Consider the following 27,712-nt stretch of genomic DNA (forward strand, 5'->3'; position numbering starts at 1 on the left):
AAAATTATGGGTAGAAAGACATTGTCAGCCACACAGCTATTGATACAGAACAGCCTTCAGTTCAGTTCAGTTCAGACGTTCAGTCGTGTCCAGCTCTTTGAGACCCCATGAATCCCAGCACGCCAGGCCTCCCTGTCCATCACCAACTCCCGGAGTTCACTCAGACTCACGTCCATCAAGTCAGTGATGCCATCCAGCCATCTCATCCTCTGTCGTCTCCTTCTCCTCCTGCCCCCAATCCCTCCCAGCATCAGAGTCTTTTCCAATGAGTCAACTCTTCACTTGAGGTGGCCAAAGTACTGGAGTTTCAGCTTTAGCATCATTCCTTCCAAAGAAATCCCAGGGCTGATCTCCTTCAGAATGGACTGATTGGATCTCCTTGCAGTCCAAGGGACTCTCAAGAGTCTTCTCCAACACCACAGTTCAAAAGCATCAATTCTTTGGCGCTCAGCTTTCTTCCCAGTCCAACTCTCACATCCATACATGACCACTGGAAAAACCATAGCCTTGACTAGATGGACTTTTGTTGGCAAAGTAATGTCTCTGCTTTTCAATATGCTATCTAGGTTGGTCATAACTTTTCTTCCAAGGAGTAAGCATCTTTTAATTTCATGGCTGCAGTCACCATCTGCAGTGATTTTGGAGCCCCAAGAAAATAAAGTCTGACACTGTTTCCACTGTTTCCCCATCTATCTGCCATAAAGTGATGGGACCGGATGCCATGATCTTCATTTTTTGACTGTTGAGTTTAAAGCCAGCTTTTTCACTCTCCTCTTTCATTTTCATCAAGTTCTTGCTCTTTAGTTCTTGCTTGCTTTCTGCCATAAGGGTGGTGCCATCTGCATATTTGAGGTTATTGATATTTCTCCTGGCAATCTTGATTCCAGCTTGTGCTTTATCTAGCCCAGCATTTTGCATGATGTATGTTAAATTGAATGTAAGTTAAATAAGCAAGGTGACAATATACAGCCTTGACGTACTCTTTTTCCTATTTGGAACCAGTCTGTTGTTCCATGTCCAGTTCTAACTGTTGCTTCCTGACCTGCATACAAATTTCTCAAGAGGCAGGTCAGGTGGTCTGGTATTCCCATCTCTTTCAGAATTTTCCACAGTTTGTGGTGATCCACACAGTCAAAGGCTTTGGCATAGTCAATAAAGCAGAAATAGATGTTTTTCTGGAACTCTCTTGCTTTTTCCATGATCCAGCAGATGTTGGCAATTTGGTCTCTGGTTCCTCTGCCTTTTCTAAAACCAGCTTGAACAACTGGAAGTTCATGGTTCACATATTGCTGAAGCCTGGCTTGGAGAATTTTGAGCATTACTTTACTAGTGTGTGAGATGAGTGCAATTGTGCAGTAGTTTGAGCATTCTTTGGCATTGCCTTTCTTTGAGATAGGAATGAAAACTGACCTTTTCCAGTCCTGTGGCCACTGCTGAGTTTTCCAAATTTGCTGGCATATTGAGTGCAGCACTTTCATGGCATCAACTTTCAGGATTTGAAAGAGCTCAACTGGAATTCCATCACCTCCGCTAGCTTTGTTCGTAGTGATGCTTTCTAAGGCCCACTTGACTTTGCATTCCAGGATGTCTGGCTCTAGGTCAGTGATCACATCATCGTGATTATCTGGGTCGTGAAGATCTTTTTTGTACAGTTCTTCTGTGCATTCTTGCCACCTCTTCCTAATATCTTCTGCTTCTGTTAGGTCCATACCATTTCTGTCCTTTATCGAGCCCATCTTTGCATGAAATGTTCCCTTGGTATCTCTAATTTTCTTGAAGAGATCTCTAGTCTTTCCCATTCTGTTGTTTTCCTCTATTTCTTTGCATAAGAACAGCCTTATTGATTCCAAATTCCGACCAGCTATAACAAGACTCCAAAGAGTAGTTTGATTCCATTTTATTCTTTAACTAACCCTTTGAAAGGCAATGGCACCCCACTCCAGTACTTTTGCCTAGAAAATCCCATGGATGGAGGAGCCTGGTAGGCTGCAGTCCATGGGGTTGCTAGAGTCGGACACGACTGAGCGACTTCACTTTCACTTTTCACTTCCATGCATTGGAGGAGGAAATGGCAACCCAGTCCAGTGTTCTTGCCTGGAGAATCCCAGGGATGGGGAAGCCTGGTAGGCTGCCGTCTATGCGGTCACACAGAGTCGGACACGACTGAAGTGACTTAGCAGTAACCCTTTGAAACTCTCCACAAGAAATTATTAACTGCATTTTTTCCCATTTTGATAGAATAGTTGAAACATCTATGGCTCATTACAAAGCAGTAATTGAATGAGTGGTTTAAAGGAAACTATGAATGCTCTACGGAGAAGGCAATGGCACCCCACTCCAGTACTCTTGCCTGGAAAATCCCATGGATGGAGGAGCCTGGTGGGTGGCAGTCCATGAATGCTCTAAAACTATGAACACTCTGCTGCTACTGCCGCTAAGTCGCTTCAGTTGTGTCCGACTCTGTGCGACCCCATAAACGGCAGCCCACCAGGCTCCCCTGTCCATGGAATTCTCTCTACATTGATCTAAATAGCCGGACTCCAAACAACCTGAAATTCTTTTTCAAGTTATCAGGATTTCCTGAGTACGGTTGAAGTTGCATGTGGCAAAAAAATAAATGCCATGTATATATGTACCCACTCATATTCATGCACACACACATTTTTTTGTGGTTGACTTAAATTCTTTCAGACTATGAGAAGCTAGAATAAATTACCCCTCACAAATATATTAGTTTTAAATTATGAACTTGCTATAATGTGAGCCTTAAGTGGTGAATTGGAAACAAAAAAACTTATTCTAGTTTTTTTTCCTCCCCTCTATCTTTACCATCTGGGGATGGCTCAGATGGTAAAGAATCTGCCTGCAATGCAGGAAACCCAGGTTTGATCCCTGGGCCAGGAAGATCCCCCTGTAGAAGGGAATAGCAACCCACTCCAGTATTCTTGCCTGGAGAATCCCATGGACAGAGGAGCCTGGCAGGCTACAGCCCATGGGGTCACAAAGAGTTGGACAGGACTGAGTGACCAACATTTTCACTTTAAGTGGTGATTTGAAAAAAAAAAAAACACAAAACCTTATTGTTGTAATTACATTTTTCTCTTTTATAATAAAGGTACTTAATCATTCTTCTTTAAAATGTATTTCTATTCAAGGAATGAAATATGATGTGTTTTAGTGAAGCTGGGATCTTCTGAATCCAGATGTATGTTAGAGAGTGTGGCAGTACAGAGACTTTTTGTTTAACTTCACTAACCATGAGTCCTGGAGAAGGAAATGAGAACCTACTCCAGTACTCTTGCCTGGAATATCCCATGGACAGAGGAGCCTGGTAGGCTACAGTCCATGGTGCCACAGGGAGTCGGTCACAACTGAGCAACTGCACTTAGACTTTCACCTGTTGAGAGAAAGAATGCATTTCTCTCAAGGGAGAGTTCCATGAGAGCAAAGCAAAGAAAGCATCAGTAAGAAATCATAAACGTTAAAATTGTCCTATAAAAGATCTATTTAAAGATGGATTTTTACAAGATTCATTTTTTGGTGGTAGTTTTTTTTAACTGATCACTACAATTTGTTGTTCTTTAGTTGCTAAGTTGTGTCCAACTCTTTTGCAGCCCTGTAGACTGTAGCCTGCCAGGCACAATCTTCAAAGTTCTATTTTGCTCCTTGACTCCCTAAAATAATTTTGGAAATGTATTCATTCACACAGTTTGTGTTGACAAGTTTTTATTGTAAGTGTAGATAATTACAAATGATGCATCTTTGGCATTTAAGTAAGTGTTTACATTTAAATACAGAACTGTGACATCACTCTTTCAAGTGCATGGAATGGCATTTAAATTCCACCATTTGATAACCTGTCATCCATTTTTAAAAATACATAAGGAAGCTCTTCAATATTTGAAAATTTGGCTTTCTTTTTGCTAAATTATAATTTTTGAGAGGTAAAACAACTTTCATGAAGATATATAACAAAGATGTGACAAAATTTTTTTTCAAGTAATTAAGAGGGAAGATACGGTGTGAAAGATATTAAGAGCTGCTCAGAGTATTTCAGTACCTATGTGTTTAGAAGCGATTTAACACAGGAATGTTAGGGTGGGATATCTGGGTTATATATAAAAGTGGTTAAAGCCTGTAAGACAATAAACTACACCCTTTAGGGTTGTTGGGAGTGGTTATGTAGCTGGAGTACAACGTCAGCGGTTGAGAGTGGTTCCAGCTTGTTGGTGTTAACAATGTCAGTTGAAAATCATTATCTAGCCGGTTGGTGTAAACAGTGTCTGCTGTTGACAGTGGTTATCTAGTTGGTTGGTGTAACAGTGTCAGCTGTTGAGGATGGTTATCTAACCGGACACTCAAGAGTGTCACGCTATTGTGGCAAAAGGCGCTGGCCACCAGCTTCATCCGTCACCCGGTCCCACGGGCGAGGCGCCCAGGTTGCACACTGCGCTAAGGAGGTGGGCCAGGTTCTCATGCGGCAAGGCCCTCAGTGCCCTCCATCTGGCTCTCAAGAAGGCCTCCTCAGGGGGGCACAGTGGCCGGGCAGCATCCGCCGCACTCCAGACCAACAGGTCAGCGCCTCAGCCCAGGAGCGCTCAGGAAAGGCCTGCTTCTCGCCTAGCTTGGACCAAACGGCTTCTGCTCGGGCCTTCCCCGCCCAGGGACGTCATTGGTCGCCGCCGGAGTTGGGCCACTGTACGCGGCCACCTCCCTGTCGCGCCCTCGCCGCAGAATGACGTCACCGGGCCCTGTCCCGCCGGGGGCGGGGCCTTGGAAGCCTCCGCCCCCCGCGCCTCACCTTCGCGGTGGTGTCATCATCGGGCCCCGACACGTGGTGACGCCATCAGGCCTCGACGCACGGTGGAGGGGCAGGGCGCGCGGGCGGTGCCTCAGCCGGGTTGGCGCTGAGGGGAGAGGGCGGGGAAAGGCGGTGAACCGATAGGGATCGGGGAGGGGCGGGAAGGTGGCGGCCAGAGGATGGCGGACCAGATCCCTCTGTACCCGGTGCGCAGCGCGGCGGCCGTGGCCGCGGCCAACCGTAAACGCGCGGCCTACTTCAGCTCAGCGGGGCCCGGGCCGGGGGCCGACAGGCCCAGCAGGTAACGACGGGGCCGCCCCAGCCTCCCGCCCCGGCGCCGCCCCAGCCTCCCGCCCCGGCGCCCTTCCTCGCCGGCCCGACAGGGGCCGCCCAGGCGCGCCCGGACCTGGGCAGGGCGTCTGCGCTGCGAGAGGTCCCCCGCCCCGGAGCGCCCCGGCCGGGCTCGCCGGAGAGAGGGGGCTGTCTCGGGTTCGGGGGCTGCTGCCTCTATCAGAGCAGGCAGCATGGGTCCCACGGCGCCCGTCTAGCAGTTGTTAGTCTCCGAAACTTGAGCGTCTCCGGAAGATCGTGAAGATGGCAGACACAAACTAGTCAGGCTTAGAAATGCAGACCTTGTTGGGAGTCAGTTCACAAGGGAAGAGCACGTGAAGACATTTCAGTTTGTTCTTGAGAACACTTTTTACTTAAACGTATATCTACAAAGTACCTTTTGTTGACAAGACTTTTTGCTCTTTAACAATGGGAAAACGGAGATTCAGAAAGGTTGAATTGTTTCATGTGAGCACAGTTATTAAAGTTGTAGAATTTAAAAGTTGAGACCTTTGATTTAAAATGGAAATCTCATACCCTAGTTGGATTTAGTTCGTATTTAACTTCTTACCCAAAGGGAAGACTACCTCTATGATACATATGATATGGTTAAGGAAAGAAACCTATAAAAAGGAGAAATAGTTGTCAAATTTTTATTTCTGAAGGATTGTAGAAGCAATCTGCCTTTAGCACACAGAAGAGGTACGGATTTTAGTACCCAGTTGCTTCAGGATTCAAGTTTTAGAATAATTTTTGGTTTGTGTTGTTTGAGAGGCCATATAGTCGGTGGCTGAGATGGTCAAGTGTCTGTCTACAACGCGGGAGACCCGGGTTCAATCCTTGGGTTGGGAAGATCCCCTAGAGAAGGAAATGGCAACCCACTCCAGTACTATTGCCTGGAAAATCCCATGGACAGAGGAGCCTGGCAGGCTACAGTCCATGGGGTCGCAAAGAGTCGGACATGACTGAGCGACTTCACTTTCTCACTATATAGTCAAAAGAGTACTTATTATAATGTTACAGAGCTGAATTGAATCCTGGTTCATTTACATACTAGCTGTTTGATCTTTGGTAACTTAAACTGTAAGCCCTAATTTCCTCTGCTGTAAAATGGAGGCAATATTTTTTCTTGTAGAATTGTTGAGGGTACAGGAGGAGTTAGTAAGGAGCCCATTTTTAGTGTTCGGCCCTGAAATGGAGAGTTTCTTCCCTGTCATTACCTATAAGAGTAACTGTGTTAGTTGTCTTCTAAGTAGTTGATTTTAGGAGATATTTTTGAAAATGTGCCACCTCTTTCACAATAGATTTCCCTCAAAGTTCTCATCTGCCAGTTTTTGCCTTATACATTTTAAAGCTTCCCTGGTGGCTCAGATAGTAAAAGCGTCTGCCTACAATGTGGGAGACCCAGGTTCAATCCCTGGGTCGGGTAGATTCCCTGGAGAAGGAAATGGTAACCCACTCCTGTACTGTTGCCTGGAAAATCCCATGGATGGAGGAGCCTAGTAGGCTACAGTCCATGGGGTCACAAAGAGTCGAACATGATTGAGGGACTTCACTGAATGTGGTATATATACATTTAGGATCCCTATGTCTTCAGGCAGATATTTCTTTTATTGTTGTCTCTGGTAACTTTTTTTGCTCTGGAGTCTCCTTTAGTAGACTAGTGTAGCCACTTCTGCTTTTTGTGGATAAATGTTTGCATCGTATTAGCATTCAACCTATCTGTGTTGAATTTGAAGTGGGTTGCAGTTGAATCATGTTTTTCCATTATTCAGTTTGTCAATCTCTGTCTTTTGGTTGGTATATTTAGGCCATTCAAGGTGATTATTGATACATTAGTGTTTAAGTGTGCCGCTTTATTAATCTGTTTTTCTGTTTCTTATATTTCTCTTCTTGCCTTCCTTTTGCTTGAATGTTTTTGTGATATCGCTATAGTGTTTTTTAGGGTAGACCTTTGTATAGTTTTTGTAGTGTTTGCTCTGGGTATCACCGTAGTGTATTTATATCAGTATTTACTATATGGAGTGATTTGTGGAAACTTGGTTTCCACAAATTTTGGTTCCTTTACTTCGCTTCCCCCCCCTGCAATTTAAATGTCATGTTCTTATATATGTATGTGTGTTTGTTGGATTGTATTGTAAAATGTATTTTTTAGATAAAAAAAGTTTGCAGGTCACTATAGTTAAATTAGACTGGCAAATAAAAGCACAAATTAACTTCACAAAAAATCATGTCCTGAGTATCTGATGGTGTTAAACTTTTTGTTTAAATTATCAAGTATGGTTTATAAGACTTGTGATGAAAGGATAGCTTATTGAACGTACCCATATTTTTGCTCGTTTTTTTCTTCCTTCCTGCTGTTCCAGGTTTCTCTTTTTTTTAATTTCCTTTTTGCTTTAGGACCTTCCTGTAGGCAGTCTTAAGATTTCGTATTATGATGTCTTTATTTCTCCTTTATTTCTGAAAGATAGTTTTTATTGGATAGAGAATTCTTGTTGATACATCTTAGTACCTGAAAACTCTTGTTCCACTTCTGTTCAGCTTTCATAGTTTCTGATTAGAAGTCCGCTGTCATTCAAATTGATCTTCTACATAGGTAATGCATCATTTTTCTTTGGCTGCTTTCAAGTTTTTTCTTTGTCTTTAGTTTTCAGAGGTTTAATTATGAAGTATCTTGGTATGATTTCTTTGAGTTTAACTTGTTTGGTAGCCACTAAGCTTCTTGAATCTGTTGGGTTTTGTGTTACAAAATTTAGGGAGTTTTTAGTAATAATTTCTTCAAGCACTCTTTCACACACACATCTCTCTTATCCACTTTCAGGACTCCAGTGATACAGATGCTGGATCTTTTGTTAGTTTTACCTAATTCTTTTAGGCTTTTTTCCCCCAGTGTCTGTTCTCTGTGTTCAGACTGTGTAAATACTATTTATTTGTTCTTAATTTCACTAATTCTGTCATCTGTCATTTTCACTCTACTAAGTGACTTTCACTTTCACATAGATCCCATCCAGTGAGGTTTTGTTTCTAATGTTGTATTTTTAAGTTTTATAATTTCCATTTGTTTGAAGAGAATTTGAAATTGATTGTTGAAGCATTTTTATGTTTGGTGCTTGAAATAATTGTTACACCATTCTGTATCTGAGTTAATCTTAGGATTGATGTCAGTTGGTTGTCTTTTCTAATTCACATTGTCAGTGTTTTGATTCTTTGGATGATGGATAGTTTTTGATTGTTTCCTTGATACTTTTTCTTTTATATTAGGAGAATGCGGGCCATATTGGTATCTTTAATTCTAGCAGATGATAACCCTGTTTAGATTTAGCACATAGGTCCTGGCCTGCCTTTGTTGGCCTCAGTTCCAACGACAGTTTAATTCACAGGGCCTCTGTGCTGATTTTTGGTCTGTTGGTTTATGTCGTGCTACCAGAACTCTTACTTGTCTCTCTCTATGCTGCCGAGGAGAAGGAATTTCCCCAGGCTCAGGGTCTCTTGGTGAGAGGTGATGGTGTCATCCCATATGGGTGACGAGACTGTGTTGGATGGACAGTGGCTGTAGCTGTCTCCTCTCCATCTGTGCGCCCTGACTTCCCTGGTGTGTCTTGGTGGGAGAGGAGACTCAGCACCACTGTGGCCAAGAGGCTCTGTGTGGCTGAATCGTTTTTGCTCATGCCCTTGGCTGCTGTGGCATCTTGAGGAAGATGAGAAGAATTTCAGGCCATGGATAGAAGCCATTTCCTGAGTGGCTGTCTGTGTTTGTTGATGCTGCCTGCCCCGGCCTCACCCCACCCTCCCACCCCCACCCCCAGTGAGAGAGGGGAGTCTCAGGCTCACGGGATGTGGAGACATCAAGGAAGGCCTTGATGTCTGAGGCCTCTAACCTCTTTTTGTGGCAGGGGCCCTAACCAGTGCCACTTGGATGCCCCTGTGTCCCTGGGTGGGATGTGGGAGTCTCAGGCTGGTGGGGTGGGACACTACCTCCTAAGGCCGCTTGTCAGTCTTGTCTTGCTGGTGGTGGACTTTCAGGGGAGTGAGGGCCTTCCTGGGCTGCCTTTTCTTGCTAGGATGGAGTAGGCTGTGCTGGGCCTGTGTCCTTCTGTTGGGTGGGGTCTCATAAGGTGTCCTCCCATTGTGTTCCTCTGGTTCTGGGTCCCCAGTCCTCCCAGCTCTCTTCCTCTCATTGCTGCATTCTCACCACCCTCCAGAGCTCTCCTGGTTGGCTCTTGCTTTATTTCCAGGGTTTGTATTGATTGATAGTTGTTTTTAGGGAAGATGAACAGAGAGAAATGGATTGTGACTTAAAAGTTGTATTGCTGTATTATTTTGTGAGGTTGGTTTTGGTTGTATTTTATCATGGTGACATTTATGTATACTTTAAAAAGTTAACTGGTGGTGAAAGGCTTATGATAGTCACTGTTGCTCTCTACCAGTCACCTTCTCCCCAGCCTCTCATTCCACTGGCAGTTACTTTGTACTCTTTTAACTATTTCTTGTATTTACAAATCTCCGTTATTACAGTGACTGTATTCCTGACTTGTGTCAACATCTGAAATGACTTGACTTCTAATTCAGTTCAGTTCAGTCACTCAGTTGTGTCTGACTCTTTGTGACCCCATGGACTGCAGCATGCCAGTCTTCCCTGTCCATCACCAACTCCCAGAGTTTGCTCAAACTCATGTCCATCACATCGGTGATGCCATCCAACCATCTCATCCTCTGTCGCCCCCTTCTCCTCCCACCTTCAATCTTTCCCAGCATCAGGGTCTTTTCCAATGAGTCAGTTCTTCACATCAGGTGGCCTTCTAATACCTTCCTTGATTTCAACCCTAGCCAGAACAGAACAAGATGCTCCTGCCAGGCTCGTACAGCACTCTGCTTCCCCTCACAGCACAGAGTGCACTTGACTAATTGCTCATCTTCTCATTAGACCTTAAATTCCATGAGTAGAGTGGCAGTGATGGCCAGACTTTACCCTGATTCCTGGCCCCATGAGATGAGTGGGGAAGTGTTTTCTTCTCTTTCCCTTTCTGGAAGACATTTTGTAAAGTTGGTGTTACTTATTTAAATGTTTGGTAGAATTTTCCAGTGAAACCATCTGGACCTAGAGATTTCTTTTTAGGGTGTTTCAATTTAAAATTCAGTTTTTTTAATAGTTATTGAGCTATTCAAAGGATCTGTTTTATATTTGGTGAATGGTGATAGTTTGTGCTCATGACCAGTCGGTTCATTTTAGCTAAGTTGCTGTATTTATGTGTATAGACTTGTTTGTAGTAGTCCCCTATTTTCTTTTTGCTGTTATTTCATTCAGATGTTGGTGGTTTGTGCCTTCACTTTTGTTGTTGTTGTTGTCCATTCTTGCTAGAGATTTGATCTTTTCAAAGATCCATCTTTTACTTTACTTATGTTTTACTAGTTTTCTTTTTCCAACTTCATTAATTTCTTTGTTTACATTATATTCATTTTTCTCTTCTCATTTCTTAAGGTGAGATCTTGGATTATTAATTAGAGACTTTTCTTCTTTTTTAATGTAAATACTTATTGCTGTAAATTTCCCTCTTGGCACTGACTTACCTGTGTCCAACAAATTCTTGTGTTTTGATTTTCTCTGAGACATCCTCTCTGACCAGTGGATTGTGTAGAAGTGAATTTGGAAAATTTACTGTTATCTTCTAGCATGATTTTTTTGTGTGTGATCAAAGAACACAATTTGTATGATTTCAATTATTCTAAATTTGGTGCAGTTTGTTTTGTGACTGAGGATATGATCTATATCAGTAGAAATCCTGGGGCTCTTGAAAAGAAAGTACTTTGCGCTGTTGTTGGGTGAAATGTCCTGAAATGCAGTTAGATCCTGTTCGTTAATGGTGCTGAGTTCTTCTCTCCTTGCTGGTTTACTGTCTGGTTGCTGAGAGTGGATAGTTGAAGTCTCTTAACTGTAATCATGGATTTGTCTGTCTCTCCTTGTAGTTTTATCAGTTTTTGCTTCACATATTTTGCAGGTCTATTTTTGGTGCATTCATGTTGAAATTGCTTATATTCTTGATGGACTGACATTTTTATTATTATGAAATTTCCCTGTCTGTAGCTAGTAACTTTTTTGCTCTGATGTTTGCTTTACTGACATTATTATAGCCACTCCTGCTTTCTTTGGATTGATGTTTGCCTGGCACATAATTTTCCATCCTTTTACTTTCAACCTGCTTTTAGTAAAGTGAGTTTCTCTTCGTTGATATGTGGTTGGTTATACTTTTTATCCACTCTGCCATTGTGTGTCCTTAGGCTGATGCATTTAGAACATTTACATTCAGTGTAGTGATTGATCAGTTAGGGCTTACACCTGCCATTTTCCTTTCTGTTTTCTGTCTTTTGTTTCTCTCTTTTCTTTTTCCTGCCTTTTTTAACAGTCACTTGAGCATTTTTTAGAATTCCATTTTGATTTACTTGTGGTGTTTTACATGGGGTCTCTTTGTATAAACACTGTGTAGCAGTAGTTCTACATGTTATATTACACATACATAACTCATCACCGTATACTCCTGTTGATACTTCATCAATTTGAGTAAAGTGTATAATAAAATAAAAAGTAAAGTGTATACCTTACATCCTTTTATTCCCACCACTGGTAATGTAACTATGGGCATACCTTGTTTTATTGTGCTTTGCAGGATTGTGGTTTGTTTTTTGTTTTTTTTTTTTTTTTTACAAATTGAAGGTTTGTGGCAACCCTGCATTGTCAGTTCATGGTTAGCATTTTTAAGCAATAAACTATTTTTCAGTTAAGGCATGTACTTTTTTTAATACATAATGCTATTGCACACTTGGTAGACTTCAGTACATTGTGAACATAACTTTTATATGTACCAGAAAACCAAAATATTTATTTGACTCACTTTATTACCATATTTGCTTTATTCCAGTGGTCTGGAACTGAACCTACAGTATCTCTGAGTTATGCTTGTGTCTTGTAAAATTATATGTAAGTTTTACATATACGAAAGTAGTTATGTATTTCCCTTACATACAATTAGAACTGCTCATCAATGTTAGAAGTTTTGCTTTATCTCTCAAACATAATTTAGAAAACATAAGAGGAGAGGGACAGTTATTATAATATTTTTGCTACTTCTGTTGTTCTCTTATTTCCTGGTATACCAAAACTATTTTCTTGTTTCTGTTCTGTTTTAAGAATTCCTTGGCTATACTTTGAGGATGGGTCTGCCGAAAACAAATCTCTTAGTTTTTCTTCATCTGAGGATGTTTTATTTCCCCTTCATTCTGTAAGGATATTTTCATCATATATGCAGTTTCAGGTTGACAGTTCTCTCAGCACTTGAAAAATGTTATGTCACTTCTTTTTGGGTTCCATGATTTCTGATGAGAAATCTGATGTCATTGGAATGATTTCCATTGTAGGTACAATATTTCTCACTAATTCCAAGCTTTGTCTTTGGTTTTCAGTAGTTTGATTTTTTTATGGGCCTTAGCACAGATTTGAGTTTATACTGTTTCACTTAGTTTCTTGAATCTTTTGTCAGTTAGAAGTTTTCAGCATTTATTTATTTGAATACTTATATTTGGACAATCTTTCATCTCTTCTGCTGATACTCTAGTGACATCTTGTGAGAGCTTTTCTTTTAGTCCCACTTGGTCATGAGTTCTGTTCATTTTCTGTTGAGATTGGGTGATTTCTGTTGTTCCATCTTCAAGCTCATTGATTTTTTTCTCTGTCTCCTTCATTCTGCTGCTGAGCCTGTCCATTCAGTTTTTAAGTCTTATTTTTTTTCTAGTTTCAAAATTTCCAGTTGATTCTAATTCATATTAGCTGTTTCTTTGCTTAGTTTTTCTAATTTTTTTTTATGTTTCAAGCATGTTTGTATTGCCCATTGAAACACTTCGATGATGAATGTTTTAAAACTCCTGTTAGATAATTTCAGCATCTGAATCTTTTTCATGTTAGTATCTTTTGAGTCTCTTCTCATTCAGGTTGAGGTTTATTGGGTTTTGGTATGAGTGATTTTGATTGTATCCTGGACAACACCAACTGGACAACAGTTGGTGTTGTGCTCTAAAGCTGTGGACCTTATTTAATTGAGAAGGAAATGGCAACCCACTCCAGTACTTTTACCTGGAAAATTCCATGGATGGAGGGGCCTGATAAGCTACAGTCCATGGGGTCACAAAGAGTCGGACACGACTGAGCGACTTCACTTTCTTTCTTTCTGTAGTTCCTTTTGGAGAAGGAAATGGCAACCCACTCCAGGGTTCTTGCCTGGAGAATCCCATGGACAGAGGGTCCTGGTGGGCTACAGTCTATGGGATTGCAAACAGTCGGACACGACTAAGCAACTAACACATACACACACACACACACACACACACACACACACACTCACACCTTATTTAAGTCTTCTGTTTTATCAGTCTCTTTTCATGCTGAGAACAGATGGCTATTGTCTGATTATCTCTAAAATATTAGTGTGTTTCTTGGTAGAGGAAATACAATTTTTTTTTCAGTGTTAGTTTTCTCATTGAGTGTCTACACACATTTTTCTCTGAATCTAAAAAATTTTACAATTATTATGATAATAGATATTTTACTGTTTTCCTTTTCTGTGATGGTCTGTAATTAAAAGCTTTTTTTAAAGTACAGAATGATTCTTAAGATAGCATTTATCAAAGTACCCAGGTCCAGGATTCCTTGGAATCAGAGACATATTCTTATAATACATAGCATTTCCTTTAAAAGAACTATTTCATGCAAGTTTATAAAATTCTTTATACTTAACCAAAATAGAAATATTTTGCTTAACTTTCTAAACTGACAGTATTAGCATGAAGATAGAGTTGGTGATTGGAATAGCACCTTTTGGGCAGCTGGAGTATGTGTCCTTAGCTTAACTGGCCTGCTTGTCTGTAAATTTCTGGATTGGCATTTACATACATTAAATATTGTACCATTAACTCTGGAGGCTAGTGGTAAAGAGTTCGCCTGCCAATGTAGGAGACAGAAACATGGGTTCAATCCCTGGGTCAGGAAGATCCCCTGGAGGAGGAAATGGCAACTCAACCCAGTATTCTTGTCTGGAGATTCCCATAGACCGAGGAGCCTGATGGGCTATAGGGGGTCGCAAAGAGTTACATGACTGAAGTGACTTAGCATGCATGCACCATTAACTAATTCAGAAGTTTGTCTCAATATATGTATAGTGTTGGTGTAATTTCTTATTCAAGAAATTGGTGTTCAGTTTTTATAGAACATTCTATAAGAGGAATCATAGGTCAGTAAAGCCTGACTATTGTCCTTGTTGTTTGTTTTTGCTCCTGATGTCAAGGCATGCTGCTCCAGCACTGTCCTTTAATTTTTTTTGTTTTTTAAAACTATTCCCCTGTTCATCTCCTCTGCTGTTGTAGGAGGGAAGGAGTTCTAATTTCTCACTAGTTCATACAGTTTTGCTGCTTATTAATGACTCATCACAACACAGTTGAACTTGGAAGCTGTACTTGATGAAGAAAATATACATTTTTTATAGCATTTCATTGCCTTGTTTTTCTGCTTTATTAACATGTAGGCAGAGAGGGAGTGTTTATTTTTCTTAAAGAAGGTTTAAGCAGTAAGCATATTTTAAGTGTTTTTCTCCCTTTAATATCAGTTGACTTCTCAGAAATGTTTCTCATCAAAATGGAAACAATAAGGCTGTTGGACTTAAGATAAAAATGTGAGTTTAAGATAGTTATTGTGCTGACCTACTTTTACTTGGATACATGTAAATTATGTGCCTTCCAGTACTTGAATGTTTTGTTGAAAGTTCCTGGTTTTTTTAAACCTTTGGCCGCGGTGGAGAGAGCTGTCGTCAGTTCTTAGCATAGTGGACTCTTGGGTTCGGGATCATCCATTCTGTCCTTTGTTCACATTGTTTTTACTCATTTAAAAAAATATGTTTCCAGAATTATACTTAATTGCTGGAAACGTTGATTTTTCTTGAGTGACAAACCAATTAAGTGTGTATGACACCAGGCAACAAAGACACTTAAGATTCTCTGCTTATCTTGTCTCTGAAAAAATCCATTATTCATCATCTTATTGTTTTTAAATACTGAGGTAAAATTTTCAATACAATAGGAAAATTGCTTTGGAAATGGAATAAATTGCTTGCCAGTTCAAAGGCTCCCTTTCTGAAGTTGAGGTTACTAAACATGATGTTGCTTATATTCATTATCTTTCAGACTCTCATTGTACTGCTTTTCTAGCATTAAACATGATAAGATTGTGACTTTTGCTAAAATGCAGCATAATCACTAAAAGAATTTAATGAAAAAGACTAAAAATCTCATTTTGTATACTAGGTTATAATATCTGTAAGTGGTGGTTTGAATTTTAATTGCAATTTGTATAAATATCCATTTTCTGGTTGACTTTTAAAAGAGGTGCTTTTACACAGAAGTAAGAAAAAGGAATTTTTGAGAGGAAAAATATTAATTCTGTTTCAGATTGTGTACTTTTTGCCTAAATCATCTAAAGTGATAGGTGGCTTGCTTTAAGGATATCCCATGGTGGAATTGAGAGTAATTGGAGCTGTTTGTGGATTCGATGAGAGGTGAAGACAAGTATCCCTTTGATTAGGGAGTGAAGTGTTCAAGACGGGTGTCAGTAGTGACTGCTGCTTCTCCAGACATTTGCTTTAAGCAGAGGTCTTCTGCCTTCCTGGTTTTAGTAATGATATGGTATTCCATCATGAATTAAGCAGCTTTAATTGTTGATATGAAGGTTTTTCCATGCGTTTTGGGTGACTAGCATAGCATGGTGATCATCATCTTTGTAGATATATCTTACATATATTTTTAATTTTCATGAGATAATTAGAACCTGTGGTTAAAGTTAAATTACATTATAAAAAAAAAAAAAAAAGGCTTTTGATGCATCTTCACAAATTATTCTCCCAAAAAGTTGTTCACTTTCTTACAGCAATTAAGAGTGCCTGGGTATCCAAGACTGTTGGCTATGCCAGATGTTAAGAATTAATTTTTTTCAGTTATTTTAATTTGCATGTTTTAAGAGTCCTTTTTGAAAACGAAAATTATTCCCAGGCTTAAAACCTTTCATTGCCTTCCTCTGCTCACTGAGCGCTTCATTTTCGTTCCCCAGACCGTGAGGCTCACTCGCTCCAGCCACACTGGCTCTCTCCCCTCCTGCAGTCCTCCAAGCTCCACAGCCCCTTCTCTGCCTTCCTAGACCTTCGTGTGGTTGGCTGCTTTTCATCCAGGTGTCACTTGTTGAGACTCAGCTTCCTTGATGATCCAGGAAAACCCTTCCTGTCAGTTCCAGTCTTGTCACTTCCAGTCTTTTCACTTCCTTAATTGTCTTCCTAGCACTTTCCCCATTGAGTGTCCTGTGAGTCCCTGAGCTGTGTATCGCAGGGGCTCTGTTGCCTCTCTGCTTCTGTACCCGCGGGGACACTGCTAGCACGCAGTGGGCACTCCAGTGTGTGTTGAAAGCGTTGGAGTTCCTAATGTGGTGGAACGTGATTTTCTGAGTTGTTTTTTTTTCCTTTGTGAAGTGTCTTTGCTCATCTGTCATTTGAGGCATTTGCTTTTTTATCGATTTGGGAGAACTGCCTATATAGCATCGTTTTTCTGTTATACGCTGCATTTATTCCCCCTAGTTGCTTGTTTCTTTTAAGATGTTCTTCTTTGATGATGCAGATTACAGACCTACATTGTACCTGGTCATAGTAAGGACTCAGTAAACATCAGCCATCCGTTTCCCTGAGCTTCTAGTCTAAGAGGCCTTCAGGGGTTCTTTCCCCAATATTCTGGCTGTCTAGTTGAGCAGCCCACTCCCCATATTCACTCTCTTGAGTGAATTTGCCCTGTGTGTCAGGGTGCAGACTCTCTCTGTGGCAGCCAGCAGGACGACGAGGGGAAAGGGCCTCATGGTAAGTTCAGGCAAGACCGCATTGTAGGAATTAGCTTAGCAGGCTGGGGGTGTGCGTAGTGATGAGGGAATATCCATCTGCCAGTGGTTTCTTGGCTGCCAGGGAGCAGGGTGTTATCAACAATAACTATAGAAAAAAAATTTTTTTTAATTATACTATTGTTTTATTGACTGTGCTGAAGCCTTTGACTATGTGGACACAACAAACTGGAAAAATTCTTAAAGAGAAGGGAATACCAGACCACCTTACCTGTCTTCTGAGAAACCTGTATTCAGGACAAGAAACAACAGTTAGAACCAAACATGCAACAACAGACTGGTTCAAAATTGGCAAAGGAGTACATCAAGGCTATTTATTGTCATCGGGCTTATTTAACTTATATGCGGAGTACATCATGAGAAACGCTGGGCTGCATGATCACAAGCTGGAATCAAGATTGGTGGGAGAAGTATCAACAACCTCACATAGGCTGATAATATCACTCTAATGGCAGAAAGCAAAGATGAACTAAAGAGCCTCTTGATGAGGGTGAAAGAAGAGAGTGAAAAAGCTGGCTTAAAATCAGCATTCAAAAACTAAGATCATGGCATCCAGTCCCATCACTTTATGGCAAATAGTTGGGGAAACAGTAACAGATTTTATTTTCTTGGGCTCCAAAATCACTGTGGATGGTGACTGCAGCCGTGAAATTAAAAGACACTCCTTGGAAGAAAAGCTATGACAAACCTAAACAGCATATTAAAAAGCAGAGATATCACTTTGCCAACAAAGGTCCATCTACTGAAAACAATGGTTTTTCCAGTAGTCATGTATGGATGAGAGTGTTGGACTGTAAAGAAGGCTGAGTGCCGAAGAATTGATGCTTTTGAACTGTGGTGTTGGAGATGACTCTTGAGAATCCTTGGACAGCAAGGCAATCCAACCAGTCAGTCCTGAAGGAAATCAACCCTGAATATTCATTGGAAGGGCTGATGCTGAAATTGAAGCTCCAGTACTTTGGCCACCTAATGCAAATAGCTGACTCTTTGGAAAAGACCCTGATGCTGGAAAAGATTGAGGACAGGAGGAGAAGGGAACAACAGAGGGTGAGATGGTTGGATGTCATCATCAACTCAGTGGACATGAGTTTGAGCAAGCTCCGGGAGATGGTGAAGGGCAGGGAAGCCTGGTGTGCTGCAGTCCATGGGTCACAAATAATTAGACATAACTTAGTGACTAAACAACAAAAGGCATAGGTAATATGAGTTACAACCTAAGCATTTTTGTTGTTGTTCAGTCACTAAGTCATGTTGCTATTTCTCTCGGAAATCTTGATTCCAGCTTGTGAGTCATCCAGCCTGGCGTTTTGCATGATGTCCTCAGCGTATAAGTTAAATAAGCAGGGTGACAGTATAAAGCCTTGACAGACTCCTTTCCCAGTTTTGAACCAGTCCATCGTTTCATGTCTGGTTCTCACTGTTGCTTCTTATCCTGCATACAGGTTTCTCAGGAGACAGGTAAGGTGGTCTGATAGTCCCATCTCTTTTCAGAATTTTTCCACAGTTTGTTGTGTTCACACAATCAAAGGCTTCAGTGTAGTCAATGAAGCAAAAGTAGATATTTTTTGGAGTTCCCTTGCTTTTCTGTGATCCAGCAGATGTTGGCAATTTGACCTCTGGTTCCTCTGCCTTTTCTATCTAAATCCAGTTTGTACATCTGGATGTTCTTGGTTCATGTAACTTAGTATGAGGAGAAAAGAAAAGTGTAATTAGTAGAACTGGGCCAGCTCTTACCCTGAGTGAAACCCTTACTGTAGACAGGAGACAGCTTGCCCCACCTCAGTGCTCTGATCTTTCCTCTCTCCAGGTACCAGCTGGAGGATGAGTCTGCCCACTTGGATGAAATGCCACTGATGATGTCTGAAGAGGGCTTTGAGAACGACGAAAGTGATTACCACACTTTACCACGAGCTAGGACCACGCGAAGAAAGAGAGGCCTGGAGTGGTTTGTCTGCGGGGGATGGAAGTTCCTCTGTACCAGGTTTGTCTCCCTTCGCTGCCTAACCTCCTGCTCAGCGAGGTTACATTGTTATTTATAAGCTTAGCTTCTCAGCACATTTGTTTCCATGTCAAACTAAAGAAGCCACTCTAAATGACATCCTGGACAGTGTAAATAACCTTAGTCAAAACCAAACAGTGCTAATCCAAAAGGGACAGAAAGCCAAATTCACTTTTATTGTCAGATGAGTTAATGTTTAAACCCTGGAGAAGGAAATGGCAACCCACTCCAGTATTCTTGCCTGGAGGATTCCATGGATAGAGGAGCCTGGCAAGCCCCAGTGCATGGGATCGTGAAATGTTGGACACGACTGAGTGACTAACACTTTAAAAGATGGAGACAGTGACTCTGTAATTAATATATGGTAGAATTGATTTTTGTCACTGTATTGATATTTGTAAATTGATACTTATAAATTGTGTTCCTTTCTTTTCCATCTATAATTTTATACGTACCCATGGCCTCTGTGGAGGATTGGTTCTAGGACCCCTGAAAAGTGAGAGTGATAATCACTCACAGGTGTCCAACTCTTTTCGACCCTGGTCTGTAGCCCACCAGGCTCCTCTGTTCATGGATTCCTCCAGGGAAGAATACTGGAGTGGATAGCCATTCCCTTCTGCAGGGGATCTTCCTGACCCAGGGATCAAACCCAGGTCTCCTGTGTTGTGTTTACCGTCTGAGCCTCCAGGGAAGCCCTCTAGGAGCCCTGCAGTTACCAATCAATGGATGCACAAGTCTCTTACATAAAATAGCCTAGTATTTGCACGCAGCTACACACATCTTCCTATATACTTCCTTGTTAGTATTTTTGTTTTTTCAGTTAAACATATGTATTTTTTCAGATTTTTTTATTATAGGTTACTATAAGGTATTGAATATAGTTCCCTGTGTTGTATTCTTGTTGTTTATCTGTTTTATATATAGTAGTATGTATATGTTTATCCCAAACTCCTAATTTACCCCCTTCCTTGCCAACCCCTGCCATCCTCTTTGGTAACCTTAAGTTTGTCTTCTATATCTGTGATTCTGTTTTGTAAATAAGTTCATTTGCATCATTGTTCAGCTTTTGCATATATGCACTATCGCATGATATTTGTCTCTCCCTGACTGACTTCACTTAGTATGATAATCTCTAGGTCCATTCATGTTGCTACAGATGGTATTATTTCATCCTTTTTTATGGCTGAGTAATATTTCATTGTATATATGTCCCACATCTTTATCCATCCCTCTGTCAGTGGACACTTTGGTTGCTCCCATGTCTTTGCTGTTGTAAACAGTGCTGCAGTGAACATTGGTGTGCATGTGTCTTTCCGAATTAGAGTTTTCTCCAGATACACGCCCAGGAATGAGACTGCTGGATCATATGGTGATAGTAGTTTTTAAGGAACTTCCATAACTGTTCTCCCTGAGCATCTCTGGCGGCTCAGATGGTAAAGAATCTGCCTGCAGTTCCATACTGTTCTCCCTGAGCGTCTCTAGCGGCTCAAACAATGAAGAATCTGTCCACGGTGCAGGGTACCTGGGCATGATCCCTGGGTTGGAAAGATCCCCTGGAGAAGGGAATGGCAGTCCACTCCAGTGCCCTTGCCTGGAGAATTCCTTGGACAGAGGAACCTGGTGGGCCACAGTCCATGGGGTCGTAGAGTCAGACACGACTGAGCGACTTTCAGTATACTGTTCTCCCTAGTGGATGTACCGATTTACATTCCTACCAGCAGTGTAGGTTCCTTTTTCTCCACATGCCCTCCAGCATTTATTATTTATAGACTTTTTAATGATGGCCCTTCTCACTAGTGTGAAGTACCTGTGGTACCTTTTATAAATGTTTTGAACTGGATTGGTCTAAGACAGTTGTGTCAGAACCAGAAGCAGGGTCTAGAGATAGAGGTTGAGCGTTGTTGTAATTATTGTGATAGTGGAAGCCCCTCAACGATGACTTTCCTAAAAGCATCAGTAGGCGTGTGGCATAGGCCTATGACAGGGAAAGGAGGGGTGGGTACCTTGGGGAAAAGGACAGTTTTGGAAAGGAAGGCTTATACTCCTTTTTTTTAGGCAGCAGAAAAAATAAGGGAGGAACAGTGAAATCATGTTGGAGAAGATGACTTTTATCCTTGATTGGGAACATTAGTTCATTTAAGTTAGAAGCTGTCTGTGATACAGATGAGGGCTAAAAACAAGAGAAAGTTGGTCATGCTTTGGTAGAGATCATCAGTAATCAACAAAGGAAGATCAATAATCATGCATTTGTATCAAACCTAGCATAATTCTATTACTGTTTGTCCATCAGGGAGAGGCTTGGCCATTACAACACCAGCTGTGGAAGCGAGGCGGTGGTTACGCTGGGAATGGGGGCCAGTGTTGTCGGTTGAGGAGACAGCTGCAGTGGATGGGTTTGGGTGGAACTGTCTGATGGTGTGACATGTGTTCTTCATTAGTGTGGGGTGGAGAAAGGAGTCGGACTTGACCCCATAGTGCCATCTGAGGTGCACGTTCTCACCATGGCTGAAGCCAAGAACTGGAAGAGTCCCTGTCATGAGAGTTAAAGGGAAAGCTAGGGGTTGAAGAAGAGTCTGACTTGACGAGCCAAAGCCCTTCCTCCCTCTTTGCTCCATGGACTGGGAGAAGTGCCAGGACTGGGCCTTGTGGTCTCCTTGCAGTAGGTCCGGATTTGCCATCTGCCACTAGAGAACACCCCCCAAAGGAATCCTGCAGTGGAAATGAGCATCTGTTGTGCGTGGACGATCCCTGGGTGACAGTGTTTCTGAAGACTGAGGGCGTGGGGGCAGGCACGGACAGACAGGCAGCTGTGAGGATACAGTGTGGCCTCGTGCCTGCAGTGTGGGCTCCACGAAGGAGGCCTGTGCTGTAGAAGTGGCGACTTATCTGTCCCGGTAAGACATTTGCCAGGAATTGTGAGCATTAACAACACTGAGTATACTGTTGAGTTATTTTTGGTCTCTTACAGGGTTTTGTTTTTACCAAATGGAACATAGGCACATTCGGGATTTCATTTTTAGTATTCCTTTTCTTACTGAAGATATATTTGAAAATATAGATGTTAGCAGCAAAAACACCCATGTTTTGGGGAAATTAAAACAGCTGAGTAACATACACTCGACATGTGTGTAAAGTCTTTATCTTAAGAAATGGTGATCGAGTGGGCACAGCTGACTGAGCCATCGTGGCGGCTTTACTCATGAGTGTCTCTTTCCATGTGGACCAGAGTGACCTGAGACGTGGCCACACTTTGTGTTCAGGAGACACCTGCTGCACCAAGAAATCGTTACAGAAATTAAAACTACCTTACAGGACAGAGTTTACAGTTAGCAACTTACATTGGTTTTATTTTCTTTATTTCTTATAGATTTCCAGTTTTGAATATTCGTTAACCTTTTTATTTACTAAATACCAGGGATTATAACTTCCCTGGTAGCTCAGATGGTAAAGAATCTACCTGCAATGCAGGAGACCTGGGTTTGATCCCTGGCTTGGGAAGATCCCCTGGAGAAGGAAATGGCTCCCCACTCCAGTATTCTTGCCTGGGGAATTCCATGGATAGCGGAGCCTGGCAGGCTACAGTCCATGGGTCGCAAAGAGTTGGACACAACTGAGTAACTAACACAATGACAAGACAATATAAAATTGTGTTACTAAAATTATTAGGTGGTGGATCAAAAAGTAGAAGTTGTGTAAAATTAGTTTAATTGCAGAATAAAATGTTAGTGAATATTGTAGTAAAGGTAGCAAATAATATTAGTGAGCTCTAGATATTTCTGTGTAGATTTCAATTACTTGTAGATTCTGTGAATAGTAAGGCTTACTTTAAAATTGTTCTTTTTCAGGAATTAAGTCGGCTTTAATTTCTTCATGGCTTAAGATCTGCCTTCTCATTTTTATTATTTGGCAAAAATTCCAACTCTGACAAATTTGATTCTGAAAATTTTTTCTGTGATATGTCTTCTAAACGTTTGAGTGTCCTCCACATGAGTTATTGTGATGCATTCAGCTATGTAGTTCTGGGGGTGGAAGTGGAGCAGTAATGTCTTTCTCAGGAGATTTACATTTCACTCCCTATCAAAAATCACTTTGTCCCATGAAAGTGGAGCCCTGAGTAGCATTTCCATATGAAGGGGCCTGTATCAAATGCTGGGATTATTCCTGGATCTCAATGGCCTCTACCCTCTCAGTTAACCTGCAGCACGTTTGGAGTGCAAAAGCGTGGGAAAATGCAGATCTTTCAGGAGGACGCGAGTGCCTGATTGCTTCTGGATTGGTGACTGAAGATACTTGATGGATGGAATATTTATTTGTTTATTTAGGAAGCTCTAAATATTGGAAGTTACCTAATTATGGTCACTTAAAATTTTAGAAGATGGGATCTTGGTATGTAGATACTTTATTTAATATTGGAGTACTACTTTGATTGTAGAGGCATCTGTGAAAAGTTACTAATCCTAAAGTGTTTTTAAGTAAAAAGGATACTTTGTGCATTACTGAATTTAGTTTCAATTTGCATATAAATGGGAAAATGTCTTCAGAGTGATGAGTCATTGAGGTAGCCTTCTGGGCCCCTGCCCTTGTTCTGGGTGCAGGCTCCTGACTTGTTCCAGGGGCAGCTCTCTGCTGCTCCTTCTCACTCACCAGTATTTACCAGTGTATTCTACTCTTGTTTCTTTGCCTTCAAAAATTGCTCATGTTTGCCTTCTGCCTTAGCTCTACAACTCCCTAAGACTTACATGTACTTTTTGATTACAAGTATGTTCTTTACTTGGTAGCACCTGTCTCTCTCGCTGTCTTCTGTCTGCATAATCCAGTGGCAGTTCTGGTAGCACCCCAGGCTTTTGTCCACTTATTTAATCTTGGCGACGCCACTGGACTTCATCAGTTCAGTTCAGTCACTCAGTCATGTCCGACTCTTTGTGACCCTATGGACTGCAGCACGCCAGGCCTCCCTGTCCATCACCAGCTCCCGGAGTTTACTCAAACTCATGTCCATTGAGTCAGTGATGCCATCCAGCCGTCTCAGCCTCTGTCATCCCCTTCTCCTCCCACTTTCAATCTTTCCCAGTATCAGGGTCTTTTTAAAAGAATCAGTTCTTCGCATCAGGTGGCCAAAATATTGGAGTTTCAGCATCAGTCCTTCCAATGAATATTCAGGACTGATTTCCTCTAGGATGGACTGGTTGGATCTCCTTGCAGTCCAAGGGACTCTCAAGAGTCTTCTCCAACACCACAGTTCAAAAGCATCAATTCTTTGGCACTCAGCTTTCTTTATAGCCCAACTATCACATCCATACATGACTATTTGAAAAACCTTAGCCTTGACTAGATGGATCTTTGTTGGCAAAGTAATGTCTCTGCTTTTTAATATGCTGTCTAGGTTGGTCATAACTTTTCTTCCAAGGAGTAGGCCTCTTTTCATTTCATGGCTGCAGTCACCATTTGCAGTGATTTTGGACCCCAAATATAAAGTCTCTCACTGTTTCCACTGTTACATATATTTGTCATGAAGTGATGGGACCAGATGTCATGATCTTCATTTTCTGAATATTGGGCTTTAAGCCAACTTTTTCACTCTTCTCTTTCACTTTCAAGAGGCTCTTTAGTTCTTCGCTTTCTGCCATAAGAGTGGTGTCATCTGCATATCTGAGGTTATTAATATTTCTCCTGGCAGTCTTGATTCCAGCTTGTGCTTCATCCAGCCCAGCGTTTCTCATGATGTACTCTGCATATAAGTTAAATAAGCAGGATGACAATATATAGCCTTGACGTACTCCTTTCCCTATTTGGAACCAGTCTGTTGTTCCATGTCCAGTTCTAACTGTTGCTTCCTGACCTGCATACAGGTTTCTCAACAGGCAGTTCAGGTGGTCTAGTATTCCCATCTCTTTAAGAATTTTCCACAGTTTGTGGTGATCCACACAGTCAAAGGCTTTGGCATAGTCAATAAAGCAAAAATAGATGTTTTTCTGAAACTCTCTTGCTTTTTCGATGATCCAACAGATGTTGGCAATTTGATCTCTGGTTCCTCTGCCTTTTCTAAAACCAGCTTGAACATCTGGAAGTTCATGGTTCATGTATTGCTGAAGCCTGGCTTGGAGAATTTTGAGCATCACTTTACTAGCATGTGAGATGAGTGCAATTGTGTAGTAGTTTGAACATTCTTTGGGACTGCCATTCTCTGGGGTTGGAATGAAAACTGACCTTTTCCAGTCCTGTGGCCACTACTGAGTTTTCCAAATTTGCTGGCATATTGAGTGCAGCACTTTCATGGCATCATCTTTCAGGATTTGAAATAGCTCAACTGGAATTCATCACCTCCACTAGCTTTGTTCTTAGTGATGCTTTCTAAGGCCAACTTGATTTCATATTCCTAGATGTCTGGCTCTAGGTGAGTGATCATACCATCGTGATTATCTGGGTCATGAGGATCTTTTTTGTATAGTTCTTCTATGTATTCTTGCCACCTCTTCTTAATATCTTCTGCTTCTTTTAGGTCCATACCATTTCTGTCCTTTATTGAGCCCATATTTGCATGAAATGTTCCCTTGGTATCTCTAATTTTCTTGAAGAGATCTTTAGTCTTTCCCATTCTGTTATTTTCCTCAATTTCTTTTCATTGATTGCTAAAGAAGGCTTTCTTTTCTCTTCTCGCTTTTCTTTGGAACTTTGCATTCAAATGGGTATATTGTTCCTTTTCTCCTTTGCTTTTTGCTTCTCTTCTTTTCACAGCTCTTTGTAAGGCCTCCTCAGACAGCCATTTTGCTTTTTTTGCATTTCTTTTTCTTGGGGATGGTCTTGATCCCTATCTCCTGTACAGTGTCACGAACCTCCGTCCACAGTTCATCAGGCACTCTGTCTGTCAGATCTAATCCCTTGAATTTATTTCTCACTTCCACTGTATAATCGTAGGGGATTTGATTTAGGTCATTACTGAATGGTCTAATGGTTTTCCCTACTTTCTTCAATTTAAGTCTGAATTTGGCAATAAGGAGTTCATGATCTGAGCCACAGTCAGCTCCCAGTCTTGTTTTTACTGACTGTATAGAGCTTTTCCATCTTTGGCTGCAAAGAATATAACTAGTCTGATTTCGGTATTGACCGTCTGGTGATGTCCATGTGTAGAGTCTTCTCTTGTGTTGTTGGAAGAGGGTGTTTCCTATGAACAGTGTGTTCTCTTGTAAAACTTTATTAGCCTTTACCCTGCTTCATTTTGTACTCCAAGGCCAAATTTGCCTGTTACTTCAGGTGTTTCTTGACTTCCTACTTTTGCATTCCAGTCCCCTATAATGAAAAGGACATCTTTTGGGGGTGTTAGTTCTAGAAGGTCTTGTAGGTCCTCATAGAACTGTTCAGCTTCAGCTTCTTCAGCATTACTGCTCAGGGCATAGACTTGGGATTACCGTGATATTGAATGGTTTGCCTTGGAAACAAACAGAGATCACTCTGTCGCTTTTGAGATTGCACCCAAGTACTGCATTTCAGGCTCTTTTGTTGACTATGATGGTCACTCCATTTCTTCTAAGGGATTCTTGCCCACAGTAGTAGATATAATGTTAAATTCACCCATTCCCGTCCATGTTAGTTTGCTGATTCCTAATATGTTGATGTTCACTCTTGCCATCTCCTTTTTGACATCTCTTGGACTTTATAACGACTCCCTAACCACCACTTTTTCACTATTAGTAGCAGAGTGTTATGAATAATTTAGTTATATTTTGGAAGTCTAGGATCCTTAGTTTTTTCTATACAGGATTATTGAGAAAAAATAAACTGTTGAATATGTGTTTTTAGCCTTTGGTATTTAATTTAGAGTTTATAGAGCATGACAGTTTGGAAGTTACTGGGATGTTAATTTCATGAGCTGCTGACAGTGGTGTCGATACTGAGGAGTTTATTCTAGTCGATGTGTACAGTGCCGTGTGACGAAGACAGTGGTTTTACACCTGTTAGAGCCTTTTACCGGTAGACCATGTTGATACCAGCATAAACTCTGGAAAATCCACATTTTTTCAGTTTTATATTTATTTTTTCAAACACTGAGCTTGGCTATCCTTTGTTCATCTTAAGACTTGTCTGACTTTTTGCACATTAAGCCATTAGATTAGATAGTTATGTGTTTCAGAAGAAAAAATTCACATCTGAATGCATTCCTGGAGGGTTTCTCCTGTATCTGAAGTGTACACTGCCGAGGACCATTGTCCCAGCTGCCGTGCTGCCCGCAGCATGTTCTGTGTCCGCCAGCCCTGCTCCACGGCTTCCCTGGGATGCTGGGGATATGCTTGATCTCTGGTGATCAATATGCTAGTCACTGGACAGGTGGCTGTTGAATCCTTGAAATGTGGATAGTGTGACTGAGGAACTGGACCTTTTATTTTACTAAGTAGTAAGTAATTCACACTAAAATAGCCACATGTGGAGAATGGATGCTTTATTAGACAGTAAGTTTTTGTGACAGTGTTGTAAGGTTGGATAAGATGGTTGGATGGCATTACTGACTTGATGGACATGAATTTGAGCTAGCTCCAGGAGTTGGTGATGGACAGGGAAGGCTGACATGCTGTAGTCCACAGGGTCACGAAGAGCTGGACACGACTGAACGAATGAACTA

At 41.4% G+C, this 27,712-nt stretch overlaps 1 protein-coding gene across 1 annotated transcript in view; it reads left to right on the top strand.

The window, feature by feature from the left end:
- Window positions 1–4,865: 4,865 nt before the first annotated feature.
- Window positions 4,866–27,712, top strand: part of ATP9B (ATPase phospholipid transporting 9B (putative)) — a gene marked incomplete at its 3' end in the record, with an annotated part of 78,688 nt that continues 55,841 nt past the window's right edge. The window contains 2 exon segments of the mRNA XM_045164059.1: window positions 4,866–5,102; window positions 18,907–19,080. Of these exon segments, the coding sequence (XP_045019994.1) occupies window positions 4,981–5,102; window positions 18,907–19,080 (296 nt within the window).

Source organism: Bubalus bubalis, chromosome 22, assembly GCF_019923935.1.
Source record: "Bubalus bubalis isolate 160015118507 breed Murrah chromosome 22, NDDB_SH_1, whole genome shotgun sequence".
Lineage (NCBI taxonomy): Eukaryota > Metazoa > Chordata > Mammalia > Artiodactyla > Bovidae > Bubalus > Bubalus bubalis.